Genomic DNA, 19,794 nt, shown 5'->3' with positions numbered 1-19,794 from the left:
AAAATAATGATAGAATTGAGAAGATAGATGTCATCCAAGATGACATAAGAATTGATGGCATAGTGCAAAGTGTATCGTGTGCTATAATTTAAGGTGCTAATCATGAATTTTGAAAATTTAGGTGTAAAATATAATTTGAGGTGTAATTTCTTTCAAATTTTAAACATGTGTATTGTCCATGACATTCAATAGAGAATTAATGGGTCATTGAATAGAGGGGTTTTTTTTTCCTGGTGGGGTGGGTGGGGTGTTAAATATTCCCTTGATGCAAAATATCACATAATTCACATCCAATCAAGGGGAAATAAAAATACTAGTATTCACTTTGTTTAAAAATCATATAAGATTAATGATATATAATTTTTGGTAGAATAAGATTAATGGCATTTTATGAGTACGGATTGTATGGTGAGAAGTTAATGTGTAAAATCAAAACGGATGAGAATATGCACAGATCATTTTGATTGTACCAACAATGTGCATGTCCTAACTTACTTTATCTTTGAGAATCTTTTTTAGCAAGCTTGGATGGCTCTCTTAGTTGAGATTTTATTTATTTATTTATTTATTTTTTAATATCAATTTTATTGCATGATAGAAATATTTTGTGAATGTCTCATATATTGGGCTTTTTAGTCTATCAGATCTTTCTTTTTTTTTTTTTTTTTTTGGAGAAGGAAGACACTGAGTTATTTTATTCTAAAACGGTGGCTAAATCAGCCTGAAATCTTTCAGATCTTTGATTATAATTATAATCAATACACCACACCTTAAATAATATCTCTACACCAATAATTGCGAGAATTACCTACTTATGTATAATTTTTTTATTTGGCTTAGTCATATATAAACGGATTTCAAGCTTTGATTTATCATCCATCAAGCGCCAAATTTGATTTTATCCAAATCCTTGGTAAAATATTTATTTTTAAATATTGTCAAGTACTTGAACGGTTTTGTTTGAAACTTTAAAAGGCGTCAATTGACCTAAAAGCCATTAATTTAATTCGTAAATAAAATGATTGAAAAGTAAAGAAATAATGTGTTTTTGCACTGTTTGTTTGCGCTGTAACTGCAATCCAAGTATTTTCTAAATAGTATGTATTCAAAATTCATATAATGGAGTTACTGTTCCTAAATAAACCTTTTGAGTTTGTTGAATGGAGTCAAAAAGAAGAATTTTTAAAGAAGACAAAAGTGTCAAGGCCCAAAAAACGTTCAGAGTTAAACAAAAGCGTGTTTAAACACAATTAAACAATTTCATATATATAGTTTGATGGTATAAAAGATCGTCATCACTGCCTAACAATTCAACAAAAAATTCCATAGTACTAGTGTGCTAAACTATGTTTCCTTCGTCCCACGCAAAAGCTCTCCTCACAAGTCACAATAATTCCTTTTTAAATTGAAACTCTCCAACCCCCCTTTCACAAAGCAGTGGAGAAAAAAAAAAAAAAAATACCAGTATTTTAAAAAGAGGAAGAAGACAATGGGAAAGAGAGAGAGGAAGAAGAATAAAACGAATTTATTGAAATCAACTTGGCAAAAGAAAAAACAGTAATGGAATCCAACTAAAAGGGTTATTTACACTTTGATGATTTTCTATTGTCAACTTGCCTTGTATTTTACTCTATAAAAAATTTAAAAAAAAAAAAAAAAAAAAAAACCCATCTTTTGTACCCTCCTCACATGGCTATTGTGTGAGGTTTTTTTCATGCATATTTTGTGCTTTAGATCTATCATTTTAGATACTTTTTTTTAGTGGTTACAACAATGGGAGGGAAAAGTTAAATGTCTGTATCACTATTATATATTCCCTCCGTCCCAAAATAAAGTCCTCTTTAAAAAGCCAATAAATAAATTTTTTAACATGTCCTCCTTTTTATTTAAATGCTAACATGCAAATTGCACTCTCTAACTTTGGTTGAAATTCATTTCAATTTTCTAATTTTACTTTTGTTCAATTGAGTCTTCTAAGTTTCAAATTTATTCAATTCAAGCATTTTGTCCATTTCCATTATAAAATTGTCATTAAGTATGCAATCAACTAATGGAAAAAAAAAAAAAAAAAAATCTCACATAAAAAATTTATAAAATATTTTTATTAATTTATAGATTTTTTTATGTGAGAAAAACATTACTTTAATGACAATTTTTAAACGAAATTGGATAAAAAACTTGAATTGAATAAATTTGAAATTTAAAAGATTTAATTAAATGAAAGTGAAGTAGAGGACTAAGAATTTTAGTCAAATTTAAAAAGTGCAATTTGCATTTTAGCCTTATTTAAAAAGTCTCTTCTTTCACTAAAATTTAAATTAAGGAGGGTAGTTTTGGAAACTTGTACCATTTAATGTAAAAGACAATGTATTAAATGATGTTCCCTTAAAAAATTAGATTCTCTAAATAGATCAAACAAAATGGGATGGAGAAAGTACTATATAGTAATAGGAGTAATAAAAGTAGAGTTTTAGGAATCATCGCCGTGACGCCGTGCCACATAACCATTTTCACGCTATGAATAATGGTTGCACTCTTCTTTTTTCCTTTTTTCTCTTCTTGTTCCAAAGGACTACTCTTCATTCAAGATTTTCTTATTATATAATTCCCTCATAGTTTGGGCCTAGGGTGTTTCAAGTTAAACCCTAAACTTTAGTAAATTTTAATTAAAATTAAATTGTTTCAATTCACACCCTTAATGAATCACAATTGAATCAAAATAAGTTGTAACTAAAACCTATTTAAATACAAAAAATCATTCCATGTGAATTAAGGCTAATCATAAATAAAATTTACAATGGATGGTGTGTGTTATTTAAGTTAATTTATGTATTCTATTTTGGGAGGTTATACAAAATTCAACTCACCTTCCCTCGAAACTATGGTGCGGATATTTTTGACTGTTGCATTGATTGGCAAGTAGTTTGAGAATCTCTTACCGAACATCTTTGAGTTGGGTGACAAGTTTATGAGTAGTCTAAACCAGTGCAACTTGTGCTCACCCCTAATATTATGAATTATTGGACCTTTGGCACACATTATATAAGAATTTTGAAATCACATAATAATTAGTCAAGTTACAGGGCAATTAAACCCACACCCACACTCTCACCCAAAACTAGAATGCAGTTGTTTTCGACCAACGCATCAATTGGAAACAAGTTCTAAAATATCTCAACTGACATCTTCAAGGTGGATGATAGGTTTATAGGTAACCTAAACCCGACCAACTAGTGCTTAAGCTTATGAATTATAAGAACCTTTGACACATTATATAAGAATTTTGAGATTCTATAATAATTAGTCATTTAATTAATGTTATCAAAATGTTCAAAATAATATTAATATTATATAAATTCATGTTCTAGTTATGTCATAACATATATTTATATTATATAATAACAATTGGATCCTTAAAGTCATGGTTGCACTCTCCTTGCATCAAGTGGCTACCTTTTAGTTAAGACTTTGGTAAATTACAAAACTCCCCTATAGTTTGGGGTGATATTTAAAGTAAACCTTACATTTTAAAAAAGTTTTTGATTAAAAGTATGAACTTTTTAATCATTTTAGTATATGGCCTCACAATTGAACAAAATTAAAATAAAATCACATAGGCTGTGATTAAAACCTATCTAAACACACACACACACACAAAAAATCATTTCATGTGAAAGTATAATACCTCTTGTTTACAATATGAAAATAGTAAAATCATTTAATTATTCACCAAACATTCACAAATTAATATTACTGACTATAATAGCTCATGTCCAAATCATATTATATCTTATATTATATAATAATATTTATGTCTTGCACACCGGTTGTATTAAGTGGACGCCCTCTCCATTTAAATTTTAATTAGATTTTTCTTTATTGAAGTAATAAGTATTTATTTTATTAGTCTAGTATGTTAAGCTAGAGTTTGCCATTTATTGGGATATGACTTACAATTTTAAACATTCTTAGAAATTTTTTTGGGTTTTAATCACAACACTTATATTAATTTATTGAGTATATATACATATTATCTTATATTACATCGATAATCTCAAAACATATATCAGCCAGTATTTACTAGTACTAAAATATTTCATTGACCTAATTAAACCAAAATGGGCTGTAGTAGGACGCTGAAAACATTGGCTAAAGGTTCCTCACTCCTAACAATATTATATAACTCGCAACCAATCATGAAAGGCGCTTGTCGGTCAAATGGTACTGATAGTCCCTTCATAATTCATATACAGACTCGGGAAAGCAGAGGGTAGGTAGGTATTCATGGGATTAATAGGTTCACTGATGGTTTCATGTGTCTGAGGGAGACAAGGTTGCTGCTACTACGGGGGCTTCGGGCTAATAACACATAAAATAATGCAAATGGAGAACACGCATATGAAAGGCAGGAACGAACAAAAATGACGTTTATAAAGAGATAAACAGACAAGTAAATAAATGTGAATCACAGAAAGTCACACATCCAGGTTATTACATTTAAAAAAAAAAAAAAAAAAGTTCTTTGAGCTATAGGTTAACCCCAGATTACTTTGAGAATATAGGAAGAACATGTATATTATCTAGTAGTTCCAACTTCCAACCAACACACTTAGAACATTCTCCAGAGGTTTTTACATCACGTTAAGATTTCATCGAGGTTGAATGTCTAAATTCATCAATCCAAGATTATTTTAGACGAAGACTGATTAACCCCAAAGTATATTCTAGCCAATCATTAACGGAATGCATTCCCAAAAAAATAAAAATAAAAATAAAGAATCAGAAAAACATCACATCTACTCAATGGTTAAGATCATCCCATTAGAAAAACTACAACTATGCAACTTCCATTGAGAGTTATCATCAAAAGTTTCTTGGTGGAGCTGGAGGATGACCAGAAGATGCAGCAAAGCTACCTTTGAACCCAACAGGGAAAAAGAGCTCTAAACATTTTTACCTAGGGCCAAAAAAAAAAAAAAAAAAAAAAAAAACCAACACTACTGAAAATGCCTTTCCATCTCAATGTCACTCCAACTTCAGAGTCCAAAGGTTAAACTATCTGATTAAATCACTTTCAGTTCTTTGATGCTAGCACTGACCATAGAAACAATTTTGTCAAAACTGGCTTCCAAAATTCACCACTAGAGTTTCATGAGGAAACATTTTGCTTTGGTCCACTGGAACGGCCTCCTCTCCCTCTGCCTTGCTGATAACCTTCGCCACGCCCAGCAGGACCCCTACCTCGACCAGGGAAGTCACTACCTCGACCAGAGAAGTCACCCCTGTTTCCATAATCACTTCTACCATATCCCCGGCCACCACCATAACTTCCACGGCTCTTGAAGCTCTCATTACGATACAATACCCTTCCAGAAGAGAACCTACCTCTTCCACTACTACCAACTGCAAGAAACAAGAACATGAACTATGTCAACCCAGCATAGAGTTTGATCATCCACAATGATATGCAGCCTCTTTAACAGCCAAATATTAGTTAATATCATTTCCCTTCTCTGAGTTTTTTTCATTATTTTATTTTTATAATTCAATAATTACAACAAGGGAGGGGGAATTCAAGCCCTAGATGTCATAAACACACCAGGAGATGCCAATCAATTAAGCTACAGGGCTCTTGACATTTTCCTTCTCCAAGTATAAAAAACTTTGAATTAACTGTATCAAAATTTTCTTTATATTTGGATGAGAATCCATATGATAATTCATTCCCAATTACCTCGTGTAGTAGTTCTCTTTATTTCAACAACAGCCTTACGCCCGCCAATAATGATAGGTGAATCCTGAAATATCACACAACATTTTTTAATAGGCATAAAATCAGAGACATAAAACCCCAATGATTGTTGTACAATATGCTCTGCAACATGCGACTAATCTTAGTGAAGTTCTCCTATGTCATAAATAAAAATAATTGAGATAGCAGCTTGGTCGAACTGTGACTATAAAGGCAAGAGAGAATTATTTTGGATTGTTAAATTACACATGCACCCAATTTTTGAACCCACAACCTCATCCTCACCTTGTTCTACAAGGGAAGGAAGCACCATTTGAGCTAAGAATACATGGCAAGAACTATAAAGAATCCTTTTAACAGTATTCTACTCACATTCCATGCAAAAAGAAGATTTACGTCAAACCAATGTCAATCAGCAGCTCAAAAGAGAATGATCTAAAGCTTGATAAACGGTGTGATGGCCTATAAGTTGATTATAGTCCTCAATTGGATTAGAATAGCCAAAAAAGGGAAAAAGAGAAAACATGTTTGATCCTGATGGCAGCTGGGATGACAGATGGAAACTAATCACTTTCAACATCCAAATTCCAAAAACAACAAAAAAAATTTCAATGAAAATTGAGTATAACAAGGACAATACCTCAATTGCTCTATTCATGGAGCTAAATGACTGAAATTCAACAAAGCCAAAACAGTATCCCTGCTGCTGCACAGACCCAAAGCCCCCAAGAGAGGCAGTGGGGAGATAAAACCATGTCAGGAAATGCTGAACTGAGAATATATTCTATGCATTTTATGCATCCGATACCAACCTTATTATTTCTGACTTGGATGCCTCCTGGCTTGATTGGCCCAAATTTCTTGAATTCCACCTCAAGCTGCTCAGCTGTCATGCTGAAGGGCAGATTACGAATGTAGATAGAGTGGCCCTCAACTGTGAGAATTAAAATGTAGATATTAAAATCACACAGATTTTGGCGAAGTGTTAATGAGAAGCAGGACACTAAGACACCAAACCATGGAGGTATTTTCAAAATTTAAATACAAGTGCAATCATGGGGAAGACCACAATGTATTGTACAACACATGCAAAGGAAAAGAAAACCACAAAGATATAATATACCATCCTCTTGAGTATTGCTACTTTCGGGAGTACCAACACTACTTGGGGCTGATGCTTCTGGAATAGAAGTAGGTGGCACAGATCCAAGTGACTGATTCTCACTTTTCTTAGGAACCACCTTCATTGTATTAGTATTAGTTGGCCCTGGACTCCCTTTTATTACTCTGACCTACATGAATAAATAATAAATTTTAAGAAATAATTCTATGGCAATGCTTGCTGGAGAGAAGTCTTTATATGAACTCACAATTGATGCATAAGACTGCTTTGGAGTATCATCCTGCACTGAAGAAGACGATTCTACAGCTATGGAAACATCATCACCATTTGAATGAGATGGAGGCTGCACAGCCTCCTTTTCAATAGCCAATTGTATCTCATGCTCGGATGGGTCATAAGATTTCTCAACAACATTTCCATCCTCTTCCACAGGAGAAGTTTCAGGATCTGTTGCTGGAGGATCAGAAACATGAGTGGGCTCTGGCAAAAAAAAAAAAAAAAAAAATATATATATATATATATTAAAGGTATTCCTGATTCAATGTCAGAATGGAATAACAAAAGCAATAATAACAGTAGTATAACCTTACCTCGTTCAGAAATTTTGGGGACTGTTGTCACATCATTAACTCCATTAACTGCATGGTTGTCCAATGGCTCACCATCTTCTACATACCTAAAAACATCATTAAGGACAAAGTATCCATTGTCTTGTGGAGCAAGAAAAAACGATTGCGCAAATTTCCTTCTCAAGTTATCCTTGCCCGTTAGACATCCAGTTACTAACACAGTTACTCCATCCTTATAAGATTTCTGAGCATCTGCAGTCTTTATCTCAGCCTTAAAGTCTTTGTACTCCAAGGATAGAATCTTCTCATTGATACCCTTAACCAAAAAAAAAAAAAAAAGAACACTTTATTTTCTTTGCACAAAGTAATGCCCTTTCCCAGTTTCGATTGGCTGATAGTTGTTAAAGATCCCACAGAATGGTTTACGACCAATCAAGTTAACAAATATTTCTTTAAGACTAGAATTTTTTTTTTTTTTTTTTGGGGGGCCCGGGGGGAGTTATGCAAGACAGAAATCAAAATGAAATTTGCAGAAAGAAACAAAAGAAAAAAAAAGGATAAATCCTAAGAGTTAGCACCTAAGGTTGCTTGGAGTCAGCACAAAGCAGGATAGAAAACCAAAGAGTCAACACCTAGAGTTTCCTGGAGTCAACACCATGCGATTGCAAAAAAATTTAATATTAAATCAAGCATAACAAACTAAACCTTGGGACCTTTAAATAGAATTCCCAAGCTACAAGACTAATTTTCTAACCAAGCAAGATATGAAATAAAGCCCTAAACCTAACAGGAAAAAATAATTCTTGAACAGTTACATAAATGCAAATACAACTTAAATCCTATAAATCATAGTATTTTCTAATAAATATCAATTGGGCCCAATTCGTAATGGGCATCCATTGTCTAGGCATGTGATCAGGGGCATGCATCTGGTGTTCGCTCCAACTCTCTTGGGGTGGGACAAATTCAACACCATCTAGTTTGGCTTCTGCCAGCAGTAATAGTAGTCTAGCAAATCAGGATCTAATTGTTGCAGCTCCTCTCTGATGATCCAAACGAAGTCTGGATCTAATGGTCATCCTTTCCAATGAATTAGGTAGCACTACACTTCTCCATCCCTGTTGAAAATAATCTACTCATCCAAAATAGAATCAATATGCTTTTTTAACTTGTGGGTGAAAGATTTATAGGTGCAGGATCAAGTATAGATATGTCGCCGGGATCATGAGAAGACTCATCAAAAGGGATATCTAGAATAATTGCTAAATCCTTTATATTAAAAGTAGAGCTAACGTCATTAACCAGATAAAAAGTCAATGTGAAGCCAACCATTTCAATACTTTGAACAGTTTGGCACTATAGGCATGGAGACCGATGCTCTATGGAGGAGGGTTATTGAGGTGAAATATGGGAATGCTTGGGGTGGTTGGTGCACGAAAAAGGTGACCAGTGCTTATGGTGTTAGCTTGTGGAGATTTATTAGAAGTGGTTGGCTGAATTTTTCTAAACTCATTCTGTATGATGTGGGGAATGGTACTAGAGTGAAGTTTTGGAAGCATGTGTGGTGTGGAGATCGTACTCTCCAAGAGGCTTTTCCGGAACTTTATTGTATTAATAGGACAAAGGATTCTTCAGTAGCGGTGGTTATGTGTTGGTCTAGTGGGAGGATTCATTGGGATGCTAAATTTCGTCGTCCACCACAAGATTGGGAACAAGAATCCTTTGATCTGTTTATGGATATGGTCTACACTTCGACTGTACGAGGGTTGGGTCCTAATAGGGTTTGTAGGAAGCTAGCAAGGAGAAGAGGTTTTGAGGTTAAAGGATTCTATCTTTCTTTCTACCCTCCTACTCTCTTATCCTTCCCTTGGAGAATGATATGGCAATCGAGGGTTCCTCCAAGAGTAGCTTTCTTTTCATGGTCTGCTTCCTTAGGAAAGATTTTAACAACAAATAACCTTCGCAAAAGACGTGTGCTAGTTCTTGATTGGTGCTATATGTGTAAGAGTTGTGGGGAGTCAGTGGATCATCTTCTTCTTCACTGCCCCATAGCTTGTGAGTTGTGGTCGTTGGTGTTCTATTTGTTTAGAATCCACTAGGTTATGCCTCACAAGGTTATTGAGTTGTTTGAGTCTTGGTAGGATATGTTTGGACAACATCGAAACATAAATTTGTGGAGGCTTGTGCCTCATTGCTTGATATGGTGTATTTGGCGTGAAAGAAATGCTAAAAGCTTTGAGGGATGTGAATGCTCTATGCTAGAGATTTAAGTCTTTGTTTTTACACACTCTCCTTGATTGGAGTGTTGTCTTTTGTCATCTTTCTTGTTCTTCCCTCACTGTTTTACTTGATTGTTGTAATTTTGGTTCTTGATTTGTGCCCCCATAGTACATGCCCAATGTACTTGGGTTGGCTGTTTTCTTATTTTAATAAAATTTTCGTTACTTATCAAAAAAAAAAAAAAATTGGCACTATAGGCTTGAAGTTGCGTAACTGTTTTGGAGGGAAACTGTTTAGGCTTAATTGGAACCATGAAATAATCCCCCACTGGAAATAACATATAATTAATCAACCTGGATTTTATGTACACTTGGAGATTGCTTACTGATCTCATGTTGTAATTTTTGGATATGAAGTGTCAATGTCCCTACTGACTCATATGCCTTTAACAGATGGTGATCAAGAGGGGATCTAAAGGCTTCCTATGGTTTTGACCATGTATGCCTTCAAACAAAGTCATTCCTATAGACATAGCGATATGACTATCATATGCAAATTGGGTGGAGGGGGAAATAAAATCATCATTCTTTTCCCTCTCAAGCTCTTTTAGTTTTATAATGCTTAAGCCATTTTTCTTAGTTTGCACTTTTAGGCAGTGCTAATGTACAGTCAACTTCACTCATCTTAGGTGCACCAAGACTACTTTCTCAGGGCTCTAATTGAGGTGCTATAGCTTAAATGCTACCTGGGTAGTTAGGGTTGCCCTCTTACTCTTCATCTATGTCTTGGATTTCATCAATGTTAGACTTATTAACTAGTTTCTTCAAGATTTTCCTTGCATCCTCTTTTTCTTGTCCCTTAATCAGGAGAGTTTTATTGGGACAGGCTAGTACATGACCAAAGACTAGGCATCTTAAGCATCAAGCTTGGGAATTTTGTTTAGGAGGTTCATTAGCCACTTCTTTTCTTTAGTAATCTTTGCTTAAAGGTGTGTTGTTGGGTTTGGGCCGGAGCTGATGTGGACCTACCAAAGACTTACTACCAGACGACTGAGGGTTACTAGATGTGGGTTGGGTTTCAAGTCGCCTCACAAACTGGGGTCTGGTTACCAATTCATAGTTTTGAACACGGTATATGCTTGGGCTAAGGTGTTTGACCTCCTGTAGAACAAGTTCCTTCTTGAGGTCTTTATTCAGACCTTTCCTAAACCTACTGCATCCTCAAGGTAATTGTCTCATCATTAAGTATACAGCATTTCATCATGTACTCATCAAATTGTGCCATGTAGTCAGAGACAGGCCTATTTCTTTGTCTCAGGCTGTTCCACTGATTAGGAAGCTTAACTTGGTAGAATTGGGGTAGGTATTTCTCATAGAGCTTTGCCTTCATTTCTTCCCAATAAAGTATAAGGGGTTCATATATCCAAGCAAATAGTTGTTCAATACTTTTCCATAGAAGTTTTGTTCTACTTATGAGTTTCATTTTGGAAAATTTGACTCTTTAGTCCTAATTCCTAAAGCAACTTATAACACTCAATGAAGCAATTCATTTTTTTTTTATTGGTAAGCTACACATACACCTAGTGGGTCTTGAATCCATGACCTCACCCTTCATTCCATTATTATGGGAAAACAAATTGACAATTCAGCTATGATTCATCGGCCAAAGTATCCATCTCATGTAACCAGTTAGTCAACACTAGTGGATCAAGATGACTGCCAAATGTAGGCACTTCAACTCTTATGTTCCCTCTTATCCTTCCATTAGAATTTCTAGGTTCCCTGGGATCATCATGATTATATTATCCCTGACCTATGCCTTGATCCCTATTAAAATTATCTTCACGATTTTGCCTAGAGGGGTGGTATGTTATTGCCTCCTGCGTGGAATGTGCCTTCATTGCTATAGGTCTTTCTTTGGAAGGACGTCTTTGATGAATCAAACGGGCATCAAGGGAATCAAACCTAGTGTCCAACTTCTTGGACTTTGCAAACAAATCTTGGATAACTTTCAAAATATTTAGAGTTTGTTCAATGGTAAACTAAGACTCGTAACAAGAAAATATAAGACCACTATGCAAATGCATTCATGGGGCATGCTCAATATAGCTGCGATTGAGATTAATAAACAAAACCCTTCATAGTTTAGTTTTCAATATAAAATAAAGGCTAACAAATACAAGTGGCAAAATTTGAAAACTAATACCTTTTTAATATTAATTATTTAAATTTCCACTGTTTTGAAATCATTTGGGAATCTAGCCTTATTTCTAAAATCATGTTTTGGAAACATGATTTTAAGTGTTAAAATCAAGTTTTTTCAAAACATGATTTCACATTAGCTCATCCAATTCAGTAGAATTTTAAGTGAAGTTGTGTTTTCAAAACACTATTTAAAAAAAAAAAAAAAAAAAAAAAAAGGCTACATCCCCCAATAACTTCAAAACAGTACCAATATAATAATTGTTATTAAATAATATAGTTTTGCAATTTTTTCCAGGAAACTTGGTCCATACTTCAAACTAATAAATTGCAATCAGGTAGTGATAGAGTTCACAGTACAGAAGGTGTCCAAATAAAAGTCAACTTTCTAAGCTAGCTCAATGGTTAATAATGAGGATTAAGTGCCTACATAAAGAAAATAATGATGAGATTTAAATGGTAAATTGAATCCGCTATAGAAAGAGGAAGTTCAGACCTAGGTTAGAGGATATTGCTAACCTGGACTTGATCGGTTACCAGGGACGGACCCAGGATTTTAAGCTAGTAGGGGCCGGGAAAAAAAAAAAAAACTCCAAATAGGCATCATATAGTATTAAAAAATTATAAATACACAAAATTGTTGTTTCTAAATACATTAAGATGCAAAGATTTACCAACAAAGACAAAAACAAAAACAAAATAATGTTTTTTTTTTTTTAATACTAGGCAGGCTATGATTTTTTGTTGTTGTTGTTTAAGTTAGAGCATTCACAGTGGTGGTACTAAAAATTTTAGCTTTTAGCACCTCAAAAAACTACTTTATCTATTTTACCACCCCATTTTACAATGCACCCAATATCAAATGTTCAATTTTTTTTATTACTTCATTTAAAATAATATAAACAATTCATTAAAATAATAAAGGAAGAGAGAGAATCTGAGTTTTTTAATTGAAGGAAGAGATAATTTTAATAAAATATTGTATTTTATTTTTAACAAGTATTTATATCAATTTACCGTAATTGCAAAAAATTTAGCTTTATCTTCTCCAATAATACATGATTTTTTGGTTCTTTGGTGATAATTTTTTTTCCCTAAAATACAATCACCATTGTGAATGTTTTTATTGTTTTTGTTAAGTTTTTGGGTTTGGATAGTTGTTATTTGGGTGAGGTTAACTAGGCTTATTGAGGAGAAGGGAGGCATAAGGTTTTGGAAGGGGTTTCAACTATAAAAATGAAATATATAATAACAATAAAAAATAAAAAAAATTATGGACCCGGGGGGCCCGGGCCCCAACCTGGGTCCATCCGTGTCTCCGTCCCTGTTGGTTACTACAAGAGCTATTTACTTTTTGAATATCAAAAGGGCCCAACATTAGGATACGTGGACCTAGATGTATGGGCTTTCATACCCAATGACCTCTTGTCCATCACTTAACAAAGATTTCCTCCCTTTCAAATCAATTCCAAATCAACATTTACAAACAAAATCTTGAAATTAAAGAACCAGTGGGGAAGTTTCCCAAATATGACAATAAAATTGCTTACGAATGCAAATCAATTTGAAGAGATGCTCAAGGCAATGATCAGGTGCAGTCCGGTGATGATTACAGATGTCCTTGTGGCAAGCCTCAACTTAAGTGACAATTGAATGGCTCAGTTTAGGAGGCGCTCAGGGTGCAAACCTTGGTTTTGGCAGTGATGCACAAAGACTATGAGTGAAACGACGATACTTGAAGACCACGACGCTTTTCTCAACTCATCTTACACTATCAGTGTCAGTCTTGTGATTGAAGCCGACTTAGCTATTTTTCGACTTTTTATAATGGAAGGATGGTACATTTTTTTTGTTTGTGTATTTTGTTGGATAACAGTATGGGTGATTTTCCTTGGGTACTTGAGTGGGTGATGGTGACTCATTAGATTGTGGGTGGCTTATCATCTGGGCGTGGGAGTTGCTGGTGGAATTCTTGATCAAAGGTGGTATGGTGTTTCAATGTTGGTGTCTGAGGGTGGTGACTGTGGTGGATCGAGGATTGCTCTTTTACCAAATTTGATGCAACTCAAAAAGATTTTTTTTTTTTTTTTTAATAAGTAAAACTCAAAAAGAAATTTAAGGGAAAGAAACCAAAAAAAAAAAAAAAAAAAAAAAAAACAAAACAAAAACTAAACAAAAAACAAAAGAATAAAACTTAAGAGTCGACGCCTAGAGTGGGTGGCCTGAAGTCAGCACCAAGTGGGATTGAAAACTGATGAGTCAGCACGCAGGATTCTTAGAGTCAACACCAAGCAATTAGAAAATCCCAAAGAAATCTTATAACCAAATCAAGCATAACAATACTGAAACTTGGGGCTGTCAATAGAAGTCCCAAACTACATTTCTAACCAAGCAAGTAAAGGATATAGAGTCCTAAACCTAATAGGTATAAATAATTCTTGACCAATTACATAAGTGAAATAAAAATTAAATCCTATAAATTTTAATAATGTATAATAAATATCAACTGGGCCCAGTTAGTATCTGGTGATTGCACCAGGGAGAGTAGCTATGATACAAAGTGCAGCAAAATTGCAGGCTCTAAAGAAAATAATAACCTGCTATGTCTTTTGCCCAATTATCGCCCTTACTTTTTCTTTTTCTTTTTTTTTCTGCTTTGGGGGGGGTGGGTAAGCATCTAAAGAAAATAATAACCTGTTATGTCTTTGTTATTGCCTTTACACCAGGTGATGCCCTTTTTTATTATGACATGGCTCACAAAGGTAGGGATACATGACCACAACTGCCAAAACCGTGTATTAGGTAATCTAGGAGAACTCCTAGTGGGGATTGAACCCAGGATATTTGGGTCTAAATCTCATCCCAAGCCTCCAACCACCAGGCTGCACCTTGCACCTTTACAGGTTAACACCAGGTGATGCCCTTACAATTTGATATTCGATTGAGTTGTTCAAAACACCTCAGAAATGGTTTACTACCAATCAAGTTAATAAAATATCTCTTTAAGACTAGGGTTTTTAAATTTATTACTAGAGAGAGTTGCTAAAATACAAGGTGCAACCAAGTCAAAATTTACCAGCACATTGAATGTGTGTTTTTGTCATTGAATGGTTAAAAATGAAACTAGTAAATTGTTACCCTCTATTTACTAGTGAAATTTTATTTCAAGATTGGAATATTAGTAAATTACTTTAATAGTCCATTTTATATCTGCATATATATAAGTTCCACATAAAATTGTCAACACCATACCGTACCAATCAATATTTACTGTACTGACCACTAAAACAGTATAAATACCACCCTGAAATGAACAGGATAAAATAGCAGCTTCTATTGGGGTTTTCGAATGTTTCAGCCAATATTTCCATTTTGGCTGGAGAGTTGAAATTTAAAAAATATATATAAAAAAAATAAAGGGGTTATGAAAAATGCTATTTGGGCTGATATATTGGGATAATGTAATTGAGCTAATAGATTGGACTTATAAAATATGTGGACTTTAGCCTTTATATACACACACACAAACACACAGAGACAATCCCGAAATGGTACGCTAGTCCACTTAAACAATCTCTGGTACAATATTGTCAACTTTGGTTTCACAAATAGAATGTCAAATGTTATTGTTAAATTATTGATTCTCCGAAAAGCTTAAACTATTAGGAAATAAATTTAATCATTTAATCACAATTTTAACACTCCCCTTCCTGTGTTGCTTAAACTCCCTCTTAATAAGTGGGGCCCAACATGTGGGGTTTTTAACATTTTAAATGAGAGGTAAAGTAGATATAGGAATCAAACTCAATATCTCCTACTCTGATATCATGTTAAATTACAAATTCACCATTTCCTAACAGCTTAAACTTTTGGGAGAATCGGTAATTTAATAGTTATATTCAAATATTAAAATTTTCTTTTCTCTAACTTCAAATTATCCTTATGATGGATTTGTTTAACTTGCAACAAGTTATTCTAACCAAAGGCATTAGTTAGAATCTGATGTAAGCTAGTTGCCTAGATGCTATAATAAACAGAGCAGTTAGCCTTTTGTTGATGGGCAGAATCATGCAGGTATGAGCATTTTAAAGCAGCATACATCAAGTATTTTTTTTTTAAGCCAACAAAAGGTCACATTTAAATGTGAAAACTAGTCCTGGTGTATCATATTGTGCAAATGATGATAACTTCTGAATACTTGATCAGTTTTCTATGCCATAGAATGACCTTGTCATCTAACCTAAACAGTGATAACAACATAAAGAACTATGAACAATGGCTCTTCTATTCAATAGACAATAACTGATTCCAATATTTATCTTTAGGATAATTCACTGAAAAAGTTATATAAACCCAATTAGTAGTGAATCAAGAAACGTACTTGCATGGTTGTCACTGAGTTCATCACACCATTAGAATCAGGCCGGCTTAGCACACTTGAATCTTGATAGAATCTATAGACCAATTCTGGTGAGTGGTGAAGAATATGGTAGTACTGCTCAACAAAAGCATTTCCAACCACTTGGGCACTGGGGGTAGTAGGAGGATTTGCAGTTTGCAAGGCCATCTGTTGAAATGCCAGCACAAGAATACTCAATTATCTCCCACATCTCTTAAAAGTAAAACCGCTAAAAATTGAAAAACAACAAACCATGGAATATCTAAGTCCCAACAGATGAGTGAGACAAACAGGCCTTACTTTTAATCACATTATTGCTGTGATACGATTAAATGATATTAATGACATAATCACCAATGTTCTGTTAGCACCTAAACAAATCAATAGACTTGCAAGAACCAACAAGATGTCTTTACACCTTCAAGATTTTCTTTAAAAAAAATTGACATTAACAGAAAGATTTTGTGGTCACCATTACAGATATTCTCGAGAACAGATTTGGAGGTGAAATTGCTTCCTTCCATGAAAGGTGATGATAATTGACTGAGCCCGATCACCTGTACTCCAGTGGCAGTTTATTGATCCCCATGCAGTTGTTATTTCAAAGGAGAAAATGGTTAATGATGATGTTTCAAAGTGAGTCATGAAGAGTATCAAGGGATTGAGTGAGTTTTTAGGCATCTCCTATGAGGGATTAGCTGCTATTGAAAAAAGGATGGCAAGAGAATGATGGCTCCTCTAGTAATAGGAAGAAAGGGACAAAAACACAGTAAAGGGTAATTGAGAATTGGAGATTATCTTTTTCTACCAATTATGATGGTAGGGAGGAGGCAAAAGTCACAGGGTATCGATTGGTTACAAAATGAAACTTTGAATATTATCCAATGTTAGGGAGACTAATGATACTAGGAAAAGAGCAGTGGTTAAGAATATGATGGAGGCTGCAGCAATGGAGACCCGTTGAGTTGATAAAAAGGAAGATTGATTGGGTTTCTTTGGGTCAGGCAAGGGGTGTGTTCTTGACATGGGATAAGAGAATGTTCTTGACATGGGATAAGAGAATGGTGAGTAAAGAAGAGGAAAGCTTGGTACTTTTACCCAAATTATTATTATTTTTTGATAGGTAAAATAGGATATCAATAAAAAAGACTACTCCATGGAAAAAAAAAATGAGGTAGCCAGAAAAATACAGGAGATATACTAAGCTATGTCTATGGAGGAGGGTCATAGGGGCCGAGTACAAAGAGATGTGGAGGTCATAGGTGTTTTGCGGAGGTTAGTGGTGCTCATGATGTGAGTTTATGGAAGAATATTAGGCATGGTTGGGAGAGGTTCTTGAAGTAGATTAGATATTTAGTGGGGGATGGTAGTTGCATTCGTTTTTGGCATGATTTTATGGTGTAGTGATTTGCCTCTTAAGAGTTCTTTTACCTACTTTGTTTGCCATTGCAGTGAATAAAGACATTGCTATAGCAAATTACGTGGACAGAGTGTGTCCCACTTTCTCTCAGGAATTGCATGATTAGGAGCTTGAATCTGTTGAGAATTCTTTTCACTTTTTGTGGATCATAGAATGGGAATGGAATGAATAGGATGGGTTGGGTGGGTAATATCTAAGAATAAAAGGTTTGATGTGAGGTCTGGCAATCAGACTTTACAAGGGGATGTGTTGTGGACTTCCCATGACAAGCAATATGGAAGGCAAAAGTTTTGATAAAGGTTGCTCATGGTAAAATCCTAATAATGGACAATCTAAGGAAGCGTAATATAATCATTGTTGATTGGTGCTAAAGAGTTGATTAGTCGAACTTTTTCTACACTGTGATATAGCTTGGGAGCTTTACGCTATTGGGAATTTATTAGGTAATGATAAATTGATTAATGAGCTTTTTGTTGGAGAGACAGTTTTGAGAGACTTCAAAGTTTAAATGTGTGGCATGTGATTCCTTTCTAGATGTTTTTCAGAATGGAGATCTCCTTGCTTCAATTGAAACTCTTATTTCTCAGATCTTTGTCTGATTGGTTGGGGGAAATTGGGGGTTTTGCTTCTTCCTCTTTGCCGAAAATTTTTAAATCATCATAATTTTAGGTCTTAGTTTTTTCTTGCATTGCTCTTGTACACTTCACATGTACTAAGCTTTGTCTTTAATAGAAGGGTAAATTACAATGAGCAACCCGAGGTATAACTAAATTAGACCACTATACCCAAATCTTAAGAAATGATACTCCAACCCAAAATAATTCAAAAATGAGGGTAGAGTGTCAATTACTTTGACCATTTGAGGAGCGTAATTTCTTGAAAAATGGTTATAACAAGTTTAATTTCGCCATTCCTCAGAGATGTCAATGTAATTTACCCTGAACAAAATTTCTATTATTCATTAAAAGAAGCTCCACAATGTGATCCAACAAAGATAAAAACCGGAGTCATAAATAGGATGGCTTCTAGCATTTATTCTCTTTGCCACAGAGTGTTGATGGGTGGGTTAAGGGTGAACGAAATAGGATTTTAAGAAGATTACAAGCACTTGCACCCCTACTATAGGAACTGGCATCAGGGGAGTGACTAAACTAAAATAACAGTCAGGAAAAAATTCACATTCACAAAGCCAGAAACAAAAGGCTATAGATAGTAACATCACAGCAAGCAAGTGCTACAAACACAAAACACATTATTTATAAAGGACAGAGAACCAGGCTTTAATACATGAATCTCCACATTCTCACATAAACCCCAAGGTAAAGATCAACTCAAAGAAAATCACAAAACACCAAAATTTTGGAAAAGATTTAGATCCTCAAAGCAACATCAGCAATTTCCTTGGATCCAAACAAAGCAATACCCAAAAAATCTAAAACCCTAAACTAAACTCAGAACACAAAAAAAATCAAGGAAACCCATTTGAGGGAACAAGGTATATTTGCTAAAATCGACAACCCATCTTTCCAACATTCACATAATTAAACAAAAGGTAATTAAAATTAAACCAAAAAAAAAAATCAATAATTAAAAAAAAAATAGAGATTGAGCTGCCTCATTACACATAATAATGCCTGATTGTAAAAAGAAATATAATTTATTTCTCTATGAACAAAAGGGTATTCATTTATGAAAAAGATTGAGCAAAATAAAGGCTATATAAAATTTTAAGAAAACCGAAGAAATGTTTTATGGGATTATGTGAAAAATTGAATGCTTGTGAGTGTGAGAGTAAGAGTGAGAGTACCTCTTTGTGGAAATGCTTAGCTTTGTTGCAATGGACACAGATTGGCTACGATGAGATGGTACAGTATCTTCACCACCGGACTTCAGAGAGAGAGAGAGAGAGAGAGAGAGAGAGAGAAACAGTTGGCGCACGAAAAGGGAAAAATAGGAGAGAGCCTGAAAGCTACTTATGAACTGTGATGTATTTTTTTCCCTCTTGGGGTGTAAATCTAATCAGCATATGTCAGGTTTCTTTCCATGCAGTTTTTCCAGTTATGAAAAATAAGAGATGAAAGAGGCTTTTTTTATTGTTTATTTTAGAATC

At 34.3% G+C, this 19,794-nt stretch overlaps 1 protein-coding gene across 2 annotated transcripts; it reads right to left on the bottom strand.

Annotated features, from left to right (window-relative positions):
* Positions 1-4,779: 4,779 nt before the first annotated feature.
* Positions 4,780-19,721, bottom strand: LOC126714428 (nuclear transport factor 2-like). 2 transcript variants are annotated; one of them, XM_050414574.1, is made up of 9 exons: positions 19,492-19,721; positions 16,247-16,432; positions 7,466-7,760; positions 7,123-7,355; positions 6,876-7,044; positions 6,565-6,686; positions 6,393-6,455; positions 5,735-5,798; positions 4,780-5,403 (listed from the first exon to the last, which is right to left on the bottom strand). In XM_050414574.1, exons 2-9 carry the CDS (start codon positions 16,430-16,432, stop codon positions 5,150-5,152), a joined length of 1,386 nt encoding a protein of 461 aa, XP_050270531.1. In that variant the 5' UTR covers positions 19,492-19,721; the 3' UTR covers positions 4,780-5,149. The 2 variants fall into 2 exon arrangements, with proteins under 2 accessions (XP_050270531.1, XP_050270530.1); XM_050414573.1 differs by having other exon boundaries at positions 6,393-6,458; positions 19,492-19,718.
* Between the last annotated feature and the right edge of the window lie 73 nt (positions 19,722-19,794).

Source organism: Quercus robur, chromosome 2 (assembly GCF_932294415.1).
Source record: "Quercus robur chromosome 2, dhQueRobu3.1, whole genome shotgun sequence".
Taxonomy (NCBI): domain Eukaryota; kingdom Viridiplantae; phylum Streptophyta; class Magnoliopsida; order Fagales; family Fagaceae; genus Quercus; species Quercus robur.
This window is presented reverse-complemented; position numbering and strand designations above follow the sequence as displayed.

Excerpts from the sequence above, each read along its gene's own strand:
- LOC126714428 (XM_050414573.1), bottom strand. The coding sequence starts at position 16,432 with ATGGCCTTGCAAACTGCAAATCCTCCTACTACCCCCAGTGCCCAAGTG. Across the intron at positions 6,459-6,564 it reads TCCAAGTCAGAAATAATAAG|CAGCAGGGATACTGTTTTGG; the intron begins GTTGGTATCGGA and ends GGGTCTGTGCAG. Across the intron at positions 5,799-6,392 it reads CCATGAATAGAGCAATTGAG|GATTCACCTATCATTATTGG; the intron begins GTATTGTCCTTG and ends GTGATATTTCAG.